At 30.8% G+C, this 16,579-nt stretch overlaps 3 protein-coding genes across 6 annotated transcripts; all 3 read left to right on the forward strand.

Annotated features, from left to right (window-relative positions):
- Window positions 1–1,842: 1,842 nt before the first annotated feature.
- Window positions 1,843–3,913, forward strand: LOC149519031 (uncharacterized). The gene has a single exon (XM_089759033.1). It carries the CDS (start codon window positions 2,775–2,777, stop codon window positions 3,624–3,626), a length of 852 nt encoding a protein of 283 aa, XP_089615159.1. The 5' UTR covers window positions 1,843–2,774; the 3' UTR covers window positions 3,627–3,913.
- Window positions 3,914–6,744: 2,831 nt separating this feature from the next.
- On the forward strand, window positions 6,745–7,893 carry LOC111288265 (F-box protein CPR1-like). Its single transcript, XM_022879088.2, has one exon. It carries the CDS (start codon window positions 6,745–6,747, stop codon window positions 7,891–7,893), a length of 1,149 nt encoding a protein of 382 aa, XP_022734823.2.
- A 1,990-nt stretch (window positions 7,894–9,883) lies between these two features.
- LOC111288267 (F-box protein CPR1-like) lies at window positions 9,884–14,206 on the forward strand. 4 transcript variants are annotated; one of them, XR_016341358.1, is made up of 5 exons: window positions 9,884–9,960; window positions 10,050–10,166; window positions 11,270–11,534; window positions 12,637–13,897; window positions 14,045–14,206. XR_016341358.1 is itself a non-coding variant. In XM_089759042.1 (4 exons), exon 4 carries the CDS (start codon window positions 13,030–13,032, stop codon window positions 13,711–13,713), a length of 684 nt encoding a protein of 227 aa, XP_089615168.1. In that variant the 5' UTR covers window positions 9,884–9,960; window positions 10,050–10,166; window positions 11,270–11,534; window positions 12,637–13,029; the 3' UTR covers window positions 13,714–14,206. The 4 variants fall into 4 exon arrangements, 1 of the variants encoding a protein (XP_089615168.1); XR_016341359.1 differs by lacking the exon at window positions 11,270–11,534; XM_089759042.1 differs by having other exon boundaries at window positions 12,637–14,206.
- The last annotated feature ends 2,373 nt before the right edge of the window (window positions 14,207–16,579 follow it).

A 16,579-nucleotide genomic window follows, 5' to 3' on the forward strand; every position in this document is an offset into this window, starting at 1 on the left:
TTTTACTTTTACTAAATATTTTATTTAAAAATAAATTCAAATTTTTATTAAAATATTTCTAAAATCTTTCCAATACTTTGATAAAATTTTAAAAAATTCTCTCAAAGCCACCGTTAACGAAGGTAACAATGGCTGACTGTTATGATTTTATTTTTAGGGAAATTTGAGTTAGTGAAAAGGAAGAGCAAAAAGAGGGAACTAAAATACTAACATTTCAAGAGATTTAGCCAACAATTATGAGGTTAAATAATGATGAAAAGTTCACGTCTTCAAAATTGGATTTACGAATTTAAAATTGATTTTTAAGAAACTTATTTCGACAAAAATGCAAGAAGAAAAAAGGGAAATTCTAAGACTTCATTTATTTTATGAAAAATGATTTTAAAAAAATTAGAGATGTCATTTTTATTCATATCTAATAATAAATTTAATTTTTTACTCAAATGGGAATAAGAATGGATATTATATTATAGATATAAGAATGAAAATAAATAAAATTTTAAATTTTTATTGAAATACAGGGATTGAGATGAATAATATAGCACTTGTTCTGTACTTATATTCGTACCTTACATATATATTTATATATATTTGGTATATATATTTTTTATTAAATAATATAAATTATTATTTTATGGTAATTAAAATTAATATATTTTTATTGAAAAAATATATATTAAATATATTTATAAAAATTATCTAAATATACAATATAAAAATAAAAAAAATTAGTTTTTAGTTTTTTTTTTTAAGTTATAGGTATGAGGATTATCCCTATTCATTAAATATTTATGAGAATAAGGATAATGATAAGTTTAAAACACCCATTGGATATAGGTATAAAAATGAGTATAACATGAAAATTCAGAGATGGAGATGGAGAATACTTTATTTTGTCCATACTCTTTCTAAAAAATATTTATATTTTTTGAATTGAAAGAGATTTTTTATTATTTGGATAAGTTTATGAAAAATATTTTTTGTTATTTGATTTTTTTTGAAAAATCTTTTTTTTTTCAAATAATATTATTATAACTATTAAAATATTAAAAATTATTTATAATTAAAGTATATTAAAATTATTTATTATTAAAATTATTAATATTAAAAAAATTATATTTTAATAATAATATTTAATATTAAAATATTATATTAATATAAAAATACTTAAAATAAAACTATTTTTATATTATTAATAATATAATATAATATAATATAATATATTTGTTTATTAATATAATACTATTTATTAATAGATTATAATATTATTTATAAGTAAAATTATACTTAAAAATATTAATAAATAGGTAAACTTATAAATAGTTCTTTTCTAAAAAATATTTTCTCTTTTTCAAATTCATAAGATAATTTTTAAAAATATGATTTTATTTTTGTTAACCATTTTCGTTAACTAATCAATTTTTTATCAAACAAATATTTAAAAAGAAAAAATTATTTTTCAAAAATTATTTTTCGTAAAACAAATAGAATCTAAACAATAATAAAGGATATTTCATGTTAATTAATTATTTATTTAGTGATTATTATCATTGTTGTAATAAAAATTAAATTAAAGTCATAAACTCTTTCCATGATCCCTCATAATCTATTTATAGGAAAAAAATACTCAAAATTATTGCATAAAATAAAATATTAAAAAAACTCAAAATTATAGTTAAATATATTATTTCTCAAGAATAAAAGAAAGAAGAAAAAATTTTTCATAGGAATAAAAAATTTGTAAAAAGGTTACAGGTGTCACGCTTCTAAATTGGTAGCAAACTGCGTATGGAAAAATCCTCAACCAACCAAAACAACCCACTACATTACAAAACACAACGACATAAATTTTCCCATCCCGCATTTTCCGCTCCGTTGTAATAACAAGAACCCAAAATCAAAAGAGGAAAAAAAAAAAAAAAAACCCTGTTTCTTCTTTTGTGCTTACAATTTTCTCACTTTTGAGTTTTGACTCTGTCAGTTCAAAAGGTACTTATTTTCTCAGAAAGGGAAAATTTCACATCTATACTTACTCTAATCAATCCCCACTTCAACGGAAGAAAACCCAAACGGTCAAAGCAGTTTCTTTTCCTTAATATCTCTAACTTACGGTAAGGGCTCTTACAAGTCTCCTTTATTGGTTTCTTCAATCCGGGTTGTTTTGATTTTGGGTACTTTTTTGGATGCCATGCTTTTGTATATTTAATGAATTTGAAGTTACTCTTATAGAGAAAGTTGGGTTTTTTGTTGGTTTCTTTTTATATATATTCTATCAAATGATGATACCAACAAGAAAGAAATGGACTGAGGCTGAAGAAAAAACCCTAATTGATAAATGTGGTGAGATGGTAGCTGATGGAACTCTTGCAAAAATGAAAACCAGGGAAAAGAAATATAAACCTATTGCTTGTTATGTGAATTCCGTGCATCAAGCTCGTCATTCTATTGCATATCCATGGCAATGGTCATGGAAGGATGTGTCCACTAAGGTTCAAAATATGAGGCACCAGTATTTGCTTGTTAAGCAAAAGATTAAGAAGCCTGATGCAGTGGTTGATAATCCGGTAGGTGGAGAGTGTAATGGGGATGATGACTTTGATTGGTTTGAAGGGCTTACACATTGGTCGAATTTTTTGCGGTACAAGGAGGTATTCAGCGACGTGGCAGTTTCATATAATAGTAACAATAACAATAACAGTAATAATAGTAGTGATATAATGGCCGTTGCGAATGAGGAAAGGGAAAATGGTGGGGGATTTGTTTGAGTTAGGGAAATGGAGATTGGGGAGTTTGGGCAAATGGGTCAATCTGGGGATGAGGATTTTGTGGGAATGGATGGGGGAGAGAATGGAGTGTTAGGTTTGGGATTTGAGTATGATGGTGAAGAAGGAGAGAGGAATTATAATGGTAATGATCATGCAAGGGAGGAAATAGATGATGGCTTGTTGCATGAAGAAGTGGAGCCAAATGGGTCTAATTTGAAGAAGAAAAAGAAAGTGATGAAGGGGTTGGAAAAAAAGGCATTTGGGTTTCTTGTGAACCAGTTGGGGCAGTTAAAGGAACTGGAGGCTCGGTTCGAGCAACGTGAAGCAGAGAGAGAGCGTGAGAGGCAGATAAAGGAGAATGTTCGACTGGAGCTCGAGAAAGAATGGGAAAGGAAATTGGAAGAAAGAGAAAAGGGGATGGAAGAAAGGGAGAAGGCTAGAGAGAAGTTGATAAGGCAGAGAATTCATGAGTGGGAAGCTGTGGAAAAGGAAAGTGAAGAGAAAGCAAGAAGAAGAAGAAAAGAAGAGGAGTTGATACAAGAGCCGGAATTGGAGGAGAGGATGAATAGGAGGAGGTCAGAATGGAAGAAGAGGATGGATGAAATGTTAAATCAGCACAGAACAGAAATGGGCCAGATGCAGACCCGAATTCTTCACGAGCAACAAAATCTTACTAGCCAGTTGCTTGGGATTGTATCTCAATGGACTGGTTATCCTGCAGCGCTTTCAGACCACACTAATGCCAATAACCATTATCTTTCACAAATGATGCAAAACCTGCACCATGTGAATGGTATGGTTCATGGAGATGTGAGGGTTGACGGAGATAATCAAGATGACCAATTTATTGTCGATGGATGATATCTTGTCTGCAACATCAACCCCTTGGACAGGCGAATAACTGGAGGTTGTGCAAGAACCTTTGCTGCAATGAGAAGTGTAAAGGTCAGGAATTGTTAATTGCATATTGCCAAGAACTTTCAGCTAGATTTGCTTGCATACCACTGTACTGTATTTAGTTCAAAATGTAGTTAATAAGGGATATAAGATTTTCTGTTTTGACTTCTTCACCGCATCCCGTTGTAAATATATTTGTAAAATATAAAAGAAATCCTATTCTAAATTGGAATTATTTTGTTTTCTTGCCTTCTACTCTTTTATTGTATTTTTTTTTCTAATTTTCTTTTATTTTCTTTCATTAGTTTGGTATCTGGAACCAAATGGAATAAAAGACAGAATTTGTGCAGCTGACCACTGAACTATTTTCAATTAAAGGTCCATCAACTGAGAGGAATTATATTTTGGTCTTGTTATTGTAGCTAAACAGGATTGAAAAAGCAGTAATGATTGAAGCATGTAAAGCCAGTTATAGAAAAATCAGAAATAAAGTAAAGACATTTCAAATTTAGCTAACTTTATCTATTTCTTGCATGGTAAAAGGTGTGCAGCACTTAGTGTGACCAAAGAAGAGCTTTTATTTCTGTCTATGTTTTGCCTCTTGCTGTGTTAATCGCCTAGCTGGGATGGCTTTCACAAATTAGACTCAGATTTACTATTGTCTGAATTTCTGAAATTGATTGTCTTAACATAAGTTTATGGACATATCACTGGCAAACTGAAATTGAGCCAATAACAATAGTATGTTACTGCATTCTGGAAACATATTGTTATCTCAGGGAGCACTGCATTTGATTTGAAATCGTAGAAGAAAATGTAATGGTGTTGGTGTTCTCAGTCTAGTTAAGGCTTGAAGGTCAACATTTTTTATGTTTTGAAGAATGAACATATATATATTGATGGTTTAAGTACTTATATTTCCTAGAAAGAGCTCAAAAATGAAAGAGATCATAACACATGATAATCTGAGAATGAAAGATAACTGGTACTCTGTCTCCTCTCTCTTATACTTTTTTCAATCAGTTGCACATCATTCAACCCTATATTTATAGGAAAAAGGAAATTTAATTTGTCTTCCCTGGAGGAAATTTGGAATCCATGCCATATACTATAGGTCAGTGTGTGTGGAAATATTCCTGCACATGTGAGTTTCTTTATTTTTCTGGTTTTCTGCTTATGATTATCCATAATGCATATAACTTGAGTATAGGGGAAAATAGATCACTTAATAAACAATATTGTCCTGAATTTAGTATCCTTAAAAGTGGTAGCGAAAACTGAAAATTATCAGTATATCAAGTTTTAGGTATTTTCATTCTGCTGATTTTGTTTGATTGAGGTACGTGATTGGAGTATCTATGCTCAGACATTAAGGGTGTCCTAGGTAAGCTCTATTGACTTATAGAAGGAAAAAAACAAACATGCACACTCAAATGAATATATTTACAAACAACAAAAGTATACATAGCTTGAGTTTTATGTGAACTCTATGCCTGTATGTGTATGTATATGTTTTGGAGTCAAACGAAGGTAAGGAGAAAAAAAAAGTTTCTCCTAAGTCGAATTTTGATTCCTTTCTTTGAGATTTATCTTTTGCCCTTTCAATGCTCTCAAATGAGGGCAGTAAATTTGTTGTTCGTGCATTGTGCATATATGCTCCTTGGAATAGTTTGTAGCAGTTGAACGAAAAATGTAAGTGGATTGGTTCTGTACGAAACTCCTAAGACAACTATAGTTGTAACACAATCTTTTGTTTCCCTTTAAGTAGTCCTTTATGCTTAATCTGATCGTGGTTGCTGTCTTGCTCATCAAAGTTTCTACTTTTTATACAAAATTTTGTTTATTTGGAACTAAGTACATTCAACCATTTGCGCATACCGCATAGAATCTGCAGAAGAGCATCTCTTTTCTCTGTTACATTGAATTCTGCAGAAAATGTTAGAACACTTCAAAAATCACATACAAGTGCATTTACATATATGGACTTAGAGGAGGTTTTTTTGCAAGAAATTAGATTTCTACTGCCACTTTGGTCTTCAACTACTTGCATTGCAAAGTGTGGCCAAATCATTGCTACTACATGATTGCTTCAAATTACCATTACTACTACGTTTCCAGGAACCTGTCAATTAAAGCTTCATCTTGAAGGTTTTGAATTTGAATCCTAGGTTGAGGAGAGATGATTATTTTTATTGCGTAGTCTAATATTACTTGTAAAAAAATAAATGATCATAATTGCTTATAAAAACATAATTTTCATATCAATTATCAACAAATTATAGCAATATGGGATGGATTCTCCAATTGATGGTTCGCAGGTTCCATCCAGCAATCACTTCAAGAGCAACAAGGCAACAATTTCAGATAGATGCATCATGGAGATACAATCTTAGCATTCATATCATTCTTCATTTTTGGAAACAATAATGTATATATATATTTTTGACACGCGAGGAAGTCTAAGTGATTATAACTTTTAGGTCAAGTTTAAGTTGTTGTAACGATTAGTATATAAATAACACCATTTGCCAAAAAAAAAAATGTATGGATTTTGTTTTGTATTCGTTTTGATAGCTTCATTTCTTGATGAAACTAGAAAATTATTGCAATTTTTTTTTATTTTTTATTTTTACAAAAGATAGCGTAGTTTAAGGATAAATCAAATGGTAAAATTTGAATATCGAATCGGAGAAGAGTGGGCTACACATGTGGCTTCCTCTGTACAAATCTCTATTTTCCTCCCACCTCTGGATTAACAAGTAATAAATTGAAGTGGATGATGTTTCACGGTGCAATTAGATTATTCAATAGCTTTGACCAGTTCAATTAGTTTCCCATTTTCAATGACTGCTTCAAAGTGGAGTTGCTGATATTGAATTAAAAAATATGTACCCATTGTTATTCTGATTTTGGTCCTAGAGCTGATGACCCTTTCAACAATGTCCAAAATTCTAGATTATTGGTATAGTGTACAATGTAAGCTTCTAGTTCTAGGGAATTAAAACAATGTGGGTTTAGCTATTTAAGATAAAGGGTATCAAGAGATCAATGGCAGAAACAAGAATTAATCTGAAGTGAAGCCATGGAAACACTCCCTCAGCTCCCTGAAGACATTATTGCCAACATACTGTCCAGACTGCCAGTCAAATATCTGATACAACTCAAGTGCGTATCCAAGCCATGGTTGTCTTTGATCTCTGATCCTCAGTTTGCCAAACTACACCTTGCACAGTCAAAGAACAGCATCAGCCAGAGAGTACTTCTCATCACCGAACCCCTTGAATCAGCGGCCTGTGAAGCTTCTGTTGATGATCTTGATGATGAAAGCAAACTAATAGTTGAGCTTGAGTATCCAGCAGCAATGAAGAAGACTCCTGACTCTGATGAATTGGTGGATGGTTGGCTTCATTTAGGAGGGTCTTGTGATGGCTTGATATGTGTAGTCTTTGAGCATGAACGCATCTTCTTGTGGAATCCAACAATTAGAGAAGCCTTCGAATTGACAAAGCTCGGTCCTTTTGATCCAAAGGGTACGTTCTCTTACGGTCTTGGCTATAATTGCTCAACCGATGATTACAAAGTAGTTAGAGTTGCTCGTCCTTCCACCGCTGTTGCTTCTAATGAATCTGAAGTTGAAGTTCTGGAATTGAAAACTAACATCTGGCGAAGGATTCAGGGTCTGCAATCTGGCATAGAAATAGAAGGACAAGGGATTTTTCTCCATGGAGCATTGCATTGGTTAGCATCAAGACAAACCGGTCCAAAAAAAAGTTACGTAACTGTTGCATTTCACATGGTAGAAGAGAAATTCTATGAACTGGTGCCAATACCAGAGACTATCAAAGAGAGCAAACATGATTTGCTGGTTTTGGGGATTTCAGGAGATTGCTTATGTCTGTTCGATGGGTGCGGTTATGAAACTGTTTTGGATGCATGGCTGTTGAAGGAATATGGCGTCAAGTCCTCATGGACTAGATTGTTCAGTGTTCATAGAGAAACCTTGCATGGACATAAATACTGGGAGAATGCGCTATGCTATACAAAAACCGGTAAAGTTGTAATAGATTACGATGGGAGGGAATTAGTCTGGTATGATCCGAAGGAAAAGACATCAAAAACTTTTACTCCACGCAATGACTGGGATTGGTTTCAGCCTGCTGTCTATATTGAAAGCCTTGTTTCACCACATTGTTGTTATGCTACCAATACACGCAATGACATAGATGTTTGAGGCAAGTTACTTTAATGACCCTTGTTATATTTATCTGCCCAGATGTCTCAAATTTAACTGATGTAAGATTTTACTTTTTCTCCATTAAATACACCTCGCATAGATATAATAAACTTATCACGTGGCATGAACTTCATGTGCAGGCATAACGGACCTATTGTGTGGCTTCGACATCACATAGTAAGCAAGAGAAACCTATCACGGAAAGGTTAACAAATGGGGACAATGCCTGCTCTGATATATGTAGAAGTTTTCCTTGTTCAAACATGAATAAGTAGCAATGAATTTGAATTCTCTTTCGTCTAATAGTACTCAGTTGGCTTGATGGAACTGAATTTTACATTTCGATCATGTAGACTACTTTTGTGGTCAATGGATTGATTACGCTGTAAAGTAACAAGCTTTTACTCAGACTGATTGGAGGAATCAAATGGAAAGATGGCAAACTCAACCAAAATATATGTGCTTCTGCAAAATAGGCTTGATTGCTTGAAGATCTGGTTTGATATCAATAATTAAGTGAGCTTAATGCAACAATACAGCAAAGAAGCTCATTCTTCAAATTGAAGGCATTCTATTTGCCACAATATTGATATTTCTGCTGCCAGTGTGTATGCCATAAGCATAAACTGTATGACCAAAAGTCCCTGCAAAGTGTATGGTAACTCCATAGCTTTCACCTATGCCAAGGATTCTAAAGCTGTAAATGGCAATTTAATTGAAAACAAATTTGTGAAGCTTTTATGTAACTTGGCAGCAAGAAAATGATTGGGTGAAGCTAGTGAGTATGGAGAAACTGTTAATTATCCTCAAAATCTTCAATATGACAGGGTAAAGCAAAAACCTGACGACTGATGAGGAGTTTACATTATACAAAACATTATATTGTACAAAAAGAAATCATCACATTTAACAGTGGAATTTTTGCTAACTCAACTCTCAAAATTATCTGAGAAATACATATTAAGAATATAGTAAAAAAAATTTAAAACTTAAAAAAAAAAAGAGATATATGGCGGCATTTTAATTTTATTTATGAAATTAAAAAAATTATACCATTCATGTATAAAAACAATGTTTTACCCAAAACATTACATTTTGATACATAATGCACAACAAAAAATATTTTTTAAGTGTAAAAACTAAGTCATGAGTTCAGGTACAATCATAAAAGGCATATATATTCTTTTAATCCTATTTCAAAAGTTATATCCATTTTTCAAATTTAAATTTTATTAACAAAAAGAAAATAACAACAGTGAAGAAAAAGTCATAATCAAAAGAAAATAAGAATTTAGGTCTTTAATTAATTCTGTGCTTCAGAAACTTATAAAAAATATTAATATCATGAATGAACTCTAAACTATAATAAACTAATTAATGTGATAATAAAATTTTAAAAATTTTTAATGTCACATTTGAATTATGGATTCGTTAATTAATATAGCAATTTGAAGATTATTTATTCGTCATGTTTTATTAATTGAAATTAGTCATTTTAGGCATAAGTAACACATTAGTTAATATGTTTATAATTCATATATCACACTAGATATTTTTAAAATTCAAATATTACGCTAAATATTTTACTATAATTTAGAGATAATTCGTCACATTAATCCTAAAAAAATACACATGGGATATATATAAATAAATTTATCAACATTAAATACGTATAATGATATGATATGAAAAAATGTAAGATTTAAAAATTCAACAAAAATCATATATAAATTTAGCAAACAAAAAAAATTATGTTTGATATATCAAACAATTATAATATAATAATTTTTATGTTTTTCATATATTTAACACAAAATAAACAAAAACATATACACGAACTAAATGTACATATAGATATATTTTATATCAAATTTAAAATTAATTACCTGAATTGGACCTGATAGGCCTATAGGGTCGAAAGAGCCAGTTTTCCTTTCATGGGCTGGGTCTATTAACACAAAAATGGGGCTTTTCCATTGACTTTTTTTTTTTGCACTAAAACACAATTTCACCAATTCCCAATTTGGCAATTTTTAATAATCATAAACGGATATTTTTTCCCAGGTAAGAAATTTCCGTGTACCCTGCTTTATTTTGAAAGTTAATTTCTTTTTTTTTTTGTTGTAAATTGATTTTATCGCCTGTTTTTACAGAGACCCTGTAAGTCGTAAACTGGAGCAATTGAAGCTAATCCTTGGAAAACCCATATTGGCAATGGCAGAGTGAATTTAACTATTTTTTCAGGGTTTTATTTGCAGTTTTCTTTTCAGGTACCTGGTTTTTCTTCCCCTTTCTTTTTAGCATTTTTTTGTATTAAATTGTATTTTATTTATTTTTATTTATTTCTTTTGCAATGGGCTTTGGTACACTCTCACTGTGTAGAAGAAAGATTCATTTTTGAGCCAAAACATAAATTTTTTTTCTTGTTTGTGTTTTTCAGGCTTGATTATATGTTGGGTCTGTTCTATTTTTTTATATATATTTCATTTACTTATATGATTTGAATTGAACCACTTTGTGAAAAAGATTAATTATTGCAGTTTTTTGTATCTTGTTATTATGGGGGAGAAGGGGAGGGTGAAAAAGGGAAAGATCAAAGAAAAGAGACAGTTGGGGTGGAAAGTCTTACCTTTTATGGAGTGCTATTTTGTAATCATAATTTGTTTAATTGTGCATTTTGAATTTTCCAACAATTTAATGGAGCAAGTTTTTCGGGTATTTCATTGTTTTCAAGTATCTAATTGGATGAGGTTCACGTGTTTCCAAAATAAATTGATATATATGAGGCTCTTCTTGCAACTTGAGACTTGAATGTTTACTCGAAAAGGTCGTTGATTGACATATTTGATTGGAGTATCTATGCTCAAATATTAAGGCTGTCCTAGGTAAGCTCTGTTGACTTATAGAAGGGAAAAAAAAATACACATGCACTCTCAAGTGAATATTGCATACAACATAAGTATACATAGCTTGAGTTTTATGTGAACTATATGCCTGTATGTGTAGATATGTGTTTTGGAGTCAAACGAAGGTAAGGAGAAAAAAATAGTTTCTCCTAGTTCGAATTTTGATTGCTTTCTCTGTGATTTATCTTTTGCCCTTTCAATGCTCTCAAATGAGGGCAGTAAATTTGTTGTTTGTGCATTGCACATTTATCCTCCTTAGAATAGTTTGTAGCTGTTGAGCGAAAAATGTCAGTGGTTTGGTTCTGTACAAAAACCTAAGACAACTATAGTTGTAACACCATCTTTTGTTCCCTTATGCTTAATCCGATCATGGTTGCTGTCTTGCTCATCAAAGTTTCTACATTTTATACAAAATTATGTTTATTTGGAACTGAGTACATTCAACCATTTGCTCGTATACCGCATAGAATCTGCGGAAGAGCCTCTCTTTTCTCTGTTACAGTGAATTGTTTCCAGAAAATGTTAGAACACTTCAAAGATCGCATACAAGCACATTTGCATACATGGAGTTAGAGGAGGTTTTTTTGCAAGAAATTAGATTTCTACTGCCACTCTGGTCTTCAACTACTTGCATTGCAAAGTGTGGCCAAATCATTGCTACTACATGATTGCTTCAAATGACCATTACTACCATGTTTTCATGAACCTGTCTATTAAAGCTCCATCTTGAAGGTTTTGAATTTGAATTATAGGTTGATGAGAGATGATTATTTTTATTGTGTCGTATAATATTACTTGTAAAAAAAATTTATCATAATTGTTTATAAAAGCATAATTTTTATATCAATTATCAACAAATTATAGCAATATCAGATGGATTCTCCAATTGATGGTTTGCAGGTTCCATCTAGCAATCAGTTCAAGAGTTAGAGTTAGCAAGAAGGCAATAATTTCAGTTTAGTAGCATCACTGATATACAATCTTAGCATTCATATCATTCTTCATTTTTTGAAACAATAATGTATATTTTTTTTGATACATGGGAAAGTCACTGTCAGGTCAAGTTTAAGTTGTTATAACCATTAGTATACAAATAACACTTTTTGCAAAAAAAGTATGGATTTTGTTTTGTATGCGTTTTGATAGCTTCATTTCTTGATTAAAGTAGAAGATTATTGCAATTTCTTCTTTTTTTTTTTTTTTAAAAAAAAAGACAGTCATAGCTTAAGGATAGAAAAAAGGGTAGTAAGTACTGAGATTTGAGTTTCAAATCAGCTAGATGTCATACTTTAAAGATGATTGCATAAACTAATTGAACTAAACTTTGGGTTCTGCAGTATCTTCTATTTGAAGACATCAACTTCCTATTTGATATTTCCAGAAAAAGGAGAAATAGAATTACCAAGTTAATTTTATTTATTATTGATGATAGCAGCAAGAAAATTGAATAAAAAATGGTCTTGTGAATTGCCAGATGTTGGACAAGTATAGTATTCTTGTCAATTACTTTTCAGAAGATAGTAAAACAAATCTAAATTGGAAAAGAGTGGACTATACATATGGCTTCCTCTTTACAAATCTCTATTTTCCTCCCACCTCTGGATTAATAAATAATAAATTGAAATTGTGTGATGTTTCACAGTGCAATTAGATTATTTAATAGCTTTGACTGGTTCAATTAGTTTCCCATTTTCAATGACTACTTGAAAGTGGAGTTGCTGACATTGAATTAAAAAATATGTATGTAGCCAAAGTTATTCTGACTGGGAAATTTCTCCATTCACTATTTTGGTTTTAGAGCTGATGACTCTTTCAACAATGTCCAAAATTTCAGATTCTTGGTATAGTGTACAATGTAAGCTTCTTGATGATGAAGACAATGTGGGTTTAGCTAATTAAGTTAGAGGCTGTCAAAAGTGCAACGGCAGACACAAGAATTAATCTGAAGTGAAGCCATGGAAACACTCCCTCAGCTCCCTGAAGACATTATTGTCAACATACTGTCCAGGCTGCCTGTCAAATATCTGATACAACTCAAGTGTGTATCCAAGCCATGGTTGTCTTTGATCTCTAATCCTCAGTTTGCCAAACTACACCTTGCACAGTCAAAGAAGAACAGCATCAGCCAGAGGGTACTTCTCGTCTTGAATCAGCAGCCTGTGAAGCTTCTGGTGATGATCTTGATGATGAAAGCAAACTAATATTTGAGCTTAAGTATCCAGCAGCAATGAAGAAGACTCCTGACTCTGATGAATTGGTGGATGGTCGGCTTCATTTAGGAGGGGCTTGTGATGGCTTGATATGTGTAGTCTTTAATGATGAACGCATCTTCTTGTGGAATCCAACAATTAGAGAAGCCTTGGAATTGGCAAAATTCCGTCCTTTTGATCCAATGGGTACGTCTTCTTACGGTCTTGGCTATAATTCCTCAACTGATGATTACAAAGTAGTTAGAGCTGCTTGTCCTTCCACCGCTATTGCTTCTAATGAAACTGAAGTTGAAGTTCTGGAATTGAAAACTAACATCTGGCGAAGGATTCAGGGTCTCCAATCTGGCATAGAAATAGAAGGAGAAGGAATTTTTCTCCATGGAGCATTGCATTGGTTAGCATCAAGACAAACTGGTCCAAAAAAATTTTACGTAATTGTTGCATTTCACATGGTAGAAGAGAAAGTCTATGAACTGGTGCCAATACCAGATAATATCAAAGAGAGCAAACATGATTTGCTGGTTTTGGGGATTTCAGGAGATTGCTTATGTCTGTTCAATGGGTGCGGTTATGAAACTGTTTTGGAGGCATGGCTGTTGAAGGAATATGGCGTCAAGTCCTCATGGACTAGGTTGTTCTGTGTTCGTAGAGAAACCTTGCACGGACATAAATACTGGGAGAATGCGCTATGCTATACATAAACTGGTAAAGTTGTAATAGATTATGATGGTAGGGAATTAGTGTGGTATTATCCGAAGGAAAAGACATAAAAAACTTTTACTCCAATGAATGGTGTTGGTTTCAGCCTGCTGTCTATATTGAAAGCCTTGTTTCACCACATTGTTGTTATGCTTACCAATAGACACAATGACAAAGATATTTGAGGCAAGTTACATTGATGACCCTTGTTATATTTATCTACCAAGATGTTCCTAATTTGACTGATGTGAGATTTTACTTTTTATCCATTTTAATACTCTCCTAACATGTAGAGATAAAAAACGTATCACGTGGCATGAACTTCATGTGCAGGCATAGCGGACCTATTGTGTGGCTTGAACATCACATCGTAAGCAAGAGTAACCTATCACGGAAAGGTTAACGAATGGGGGCAATGTCTGCTCTGATATATGTAGAAGTTTTCCTTGTTCAAACATGAATAAGTGGCAATGAATTTGAATTCTCTTTCATCTATAGTAGCGTCTTAATTTGATCAGAGCTGCAAATTATCCATGTTGAAACCTTCTTTTGATGTTTAGAACCAAAATTATTAGAAGTCAGTTGGCTTGATGGAACTGAATTTTACATTTTGAACATATAGATTACTTTTGTGGTCAATGGATTGATTACGCTGTAAATTAACAAGCTTGTACTCAGACTGATTGGAGGAATCAAATGAAAAAAAGACAAACTCAACCAACACGTGTTTCTGCAAAATAGGCTTTGATTGCTTGAAGATCTGTGTTGACATGAATAATTAAATGAGCTTATTGCAGCGATGCAGCAAAGAAGCTCATTCTTCAAATTGAAGGCATTCCATTTGCCACAATATTGATATTTCTGCGGCCAGTGTCTATGCCATAAGCATGAACTGTATGATCAAAAGTCCCTGCAAAGTGTATGATTACTCTATAGCTTTCACTTTCGCCAAGGATTCTAAAGCTGTAAATGGCAGTTTCATTGAAAACAAATTTGTGAAGCCTTCATGTAACTTGGCAGCAAGAAAAAGATTGGGAGAAGCTAGTAAGTATGGAGAAACTGTTAATTATCCTCAAAATCTTCAATATTGGACGGGAATCTTTTTGAAATAAAGATCAATACGACATGGTAAAGCAAAATCTGATGACTGATAAGGAGCTTACATTATACAAAACGTTATATTTCCATTGTACAAAGAGAAATCATCACATCTAATAATGAAGTTTTTGCTAACTTAACTCTCAGAATTATCATAGAATTGCATATTAAGAATATAGTAAATATATATAAAATTAAAAAAAGAGATGTGATGTCATTTTAATCTCATTTGTGAAATTAAAAAAATTATACTATTCATGTATAAAAATGAATTTTTATACAAAATATTACATTTTGATACATAATGCGCAATAAAAAGCATTTTTGAAGTGTAAAAAATAAGTCATGAATTTAGGTATAATCATAAAAGGCATATATATATATTCTTTTAATCCTATTTCAAAATTTATATTCATTTTGTCAAATTCAAATTTTATTAAAACATCAATGAAGAAAAAGTCATAATCAAAAGAAAATAAGAATTAGGGTTTTAATTAATCTTGAAACAAAAATTAAAAAATAAATGATTATTAAATTATAATAAAATATTTAATGTGATAACTGAATTTTAAAAAATCTCTAATGTCATATTTAAATTATAAATTTATTAATTAATGTGATAGTTAGAGAGTTGTTTATTCGTTATATGTTATTATTTGAAATTACTCATTTTATGAGTAAATACCATATTAATTAATAGATTCATAGTTTAGATACTATATTAAAATTTTTTAAAATTTAAATATTATATTTGATATGTTACCATAATTTAAAGGTCATTCATAATATTAATCCAAAAAATACACATGGAATAAACCTATCAACATTAAATATGTATAGTAACATGATAAGAAAAAATATAAGGTTTAGAAATTTAATAAAAATCGTATGTGTTTGACCAAAAAAAAAGAGTTTCGTGTTTGATATGTCACACAATTATAACATAATAATTTTTATGTTTTATATATATTTAACATGAAATAAATAAAAACAAATATACAAACCAAATCTACATATAAATTAATTTTAAGCCCATATGATGCACGGATATGCAATTATATATAAAAAATTCAATTATATATAATATAACTAATAAATTTTATATAAAAATAAAAAATTTAAATGCAAAATAATGAAAAAATAAAAATATTATAAATCAATATATACCTATATAATATAAAAAAAATGTTTTGCATCATATCTCTTTTAATAATGATATTTATATAAAATTAAATAATGTTTGCTTCCAAATGATAGAAAATTATTTTACTTAAAATCAATTTTTTGTAAAAAATTTTGCTTGGTGTCCTTTAGTGTAAGACATTTATAACTCGCAATGACGACAAGAAACCCTTGGATTAGGTGGTGTCCTTATATTATATTCACAAAGGTCAAAATAGTTTAAATTAAAATTGCATTTTTTAGTGAATATGATTCAAACCATATATTACTTATTAAATATGGATAAAATTGTAAGTGAAAGAAAAGAGAACAAAAACTTATGCCAAACTCTAGCAAATTTCAAACGTAACTAAAAAAATTTCACCTTATTCATCTTCATTAGTTGTCATGAAGAAAAATCTAACAAGACGTCCAAAGACAAAAAACTAAAAGGAGATCAAATATATAAAATTATTCCATTCAAATGTAAAAAAATAATAATAATATTGAAAATGAATGAATAAATGAAGTATGAACAAGTATTAAAAAATGAATAAAAACAAAAATAAAATCAATCGACAAACATGACAAAGAAAAAAATTTTATGAA

Source organism: Durio zibethinus, chromosome 4 (assembly GCF_047325235.1).
Source record: "Durio zibethinus cultivar Kanyao isolate XHJ-2024 chromosome 4, ASM4732523v1, whole genome shotgun sequence".
NCBI lineage: Eukaryota > Viridiplantae > Streptophyta > Magnoliopsida > Malvales > Malvaceae > Durio > Durio zibethinus.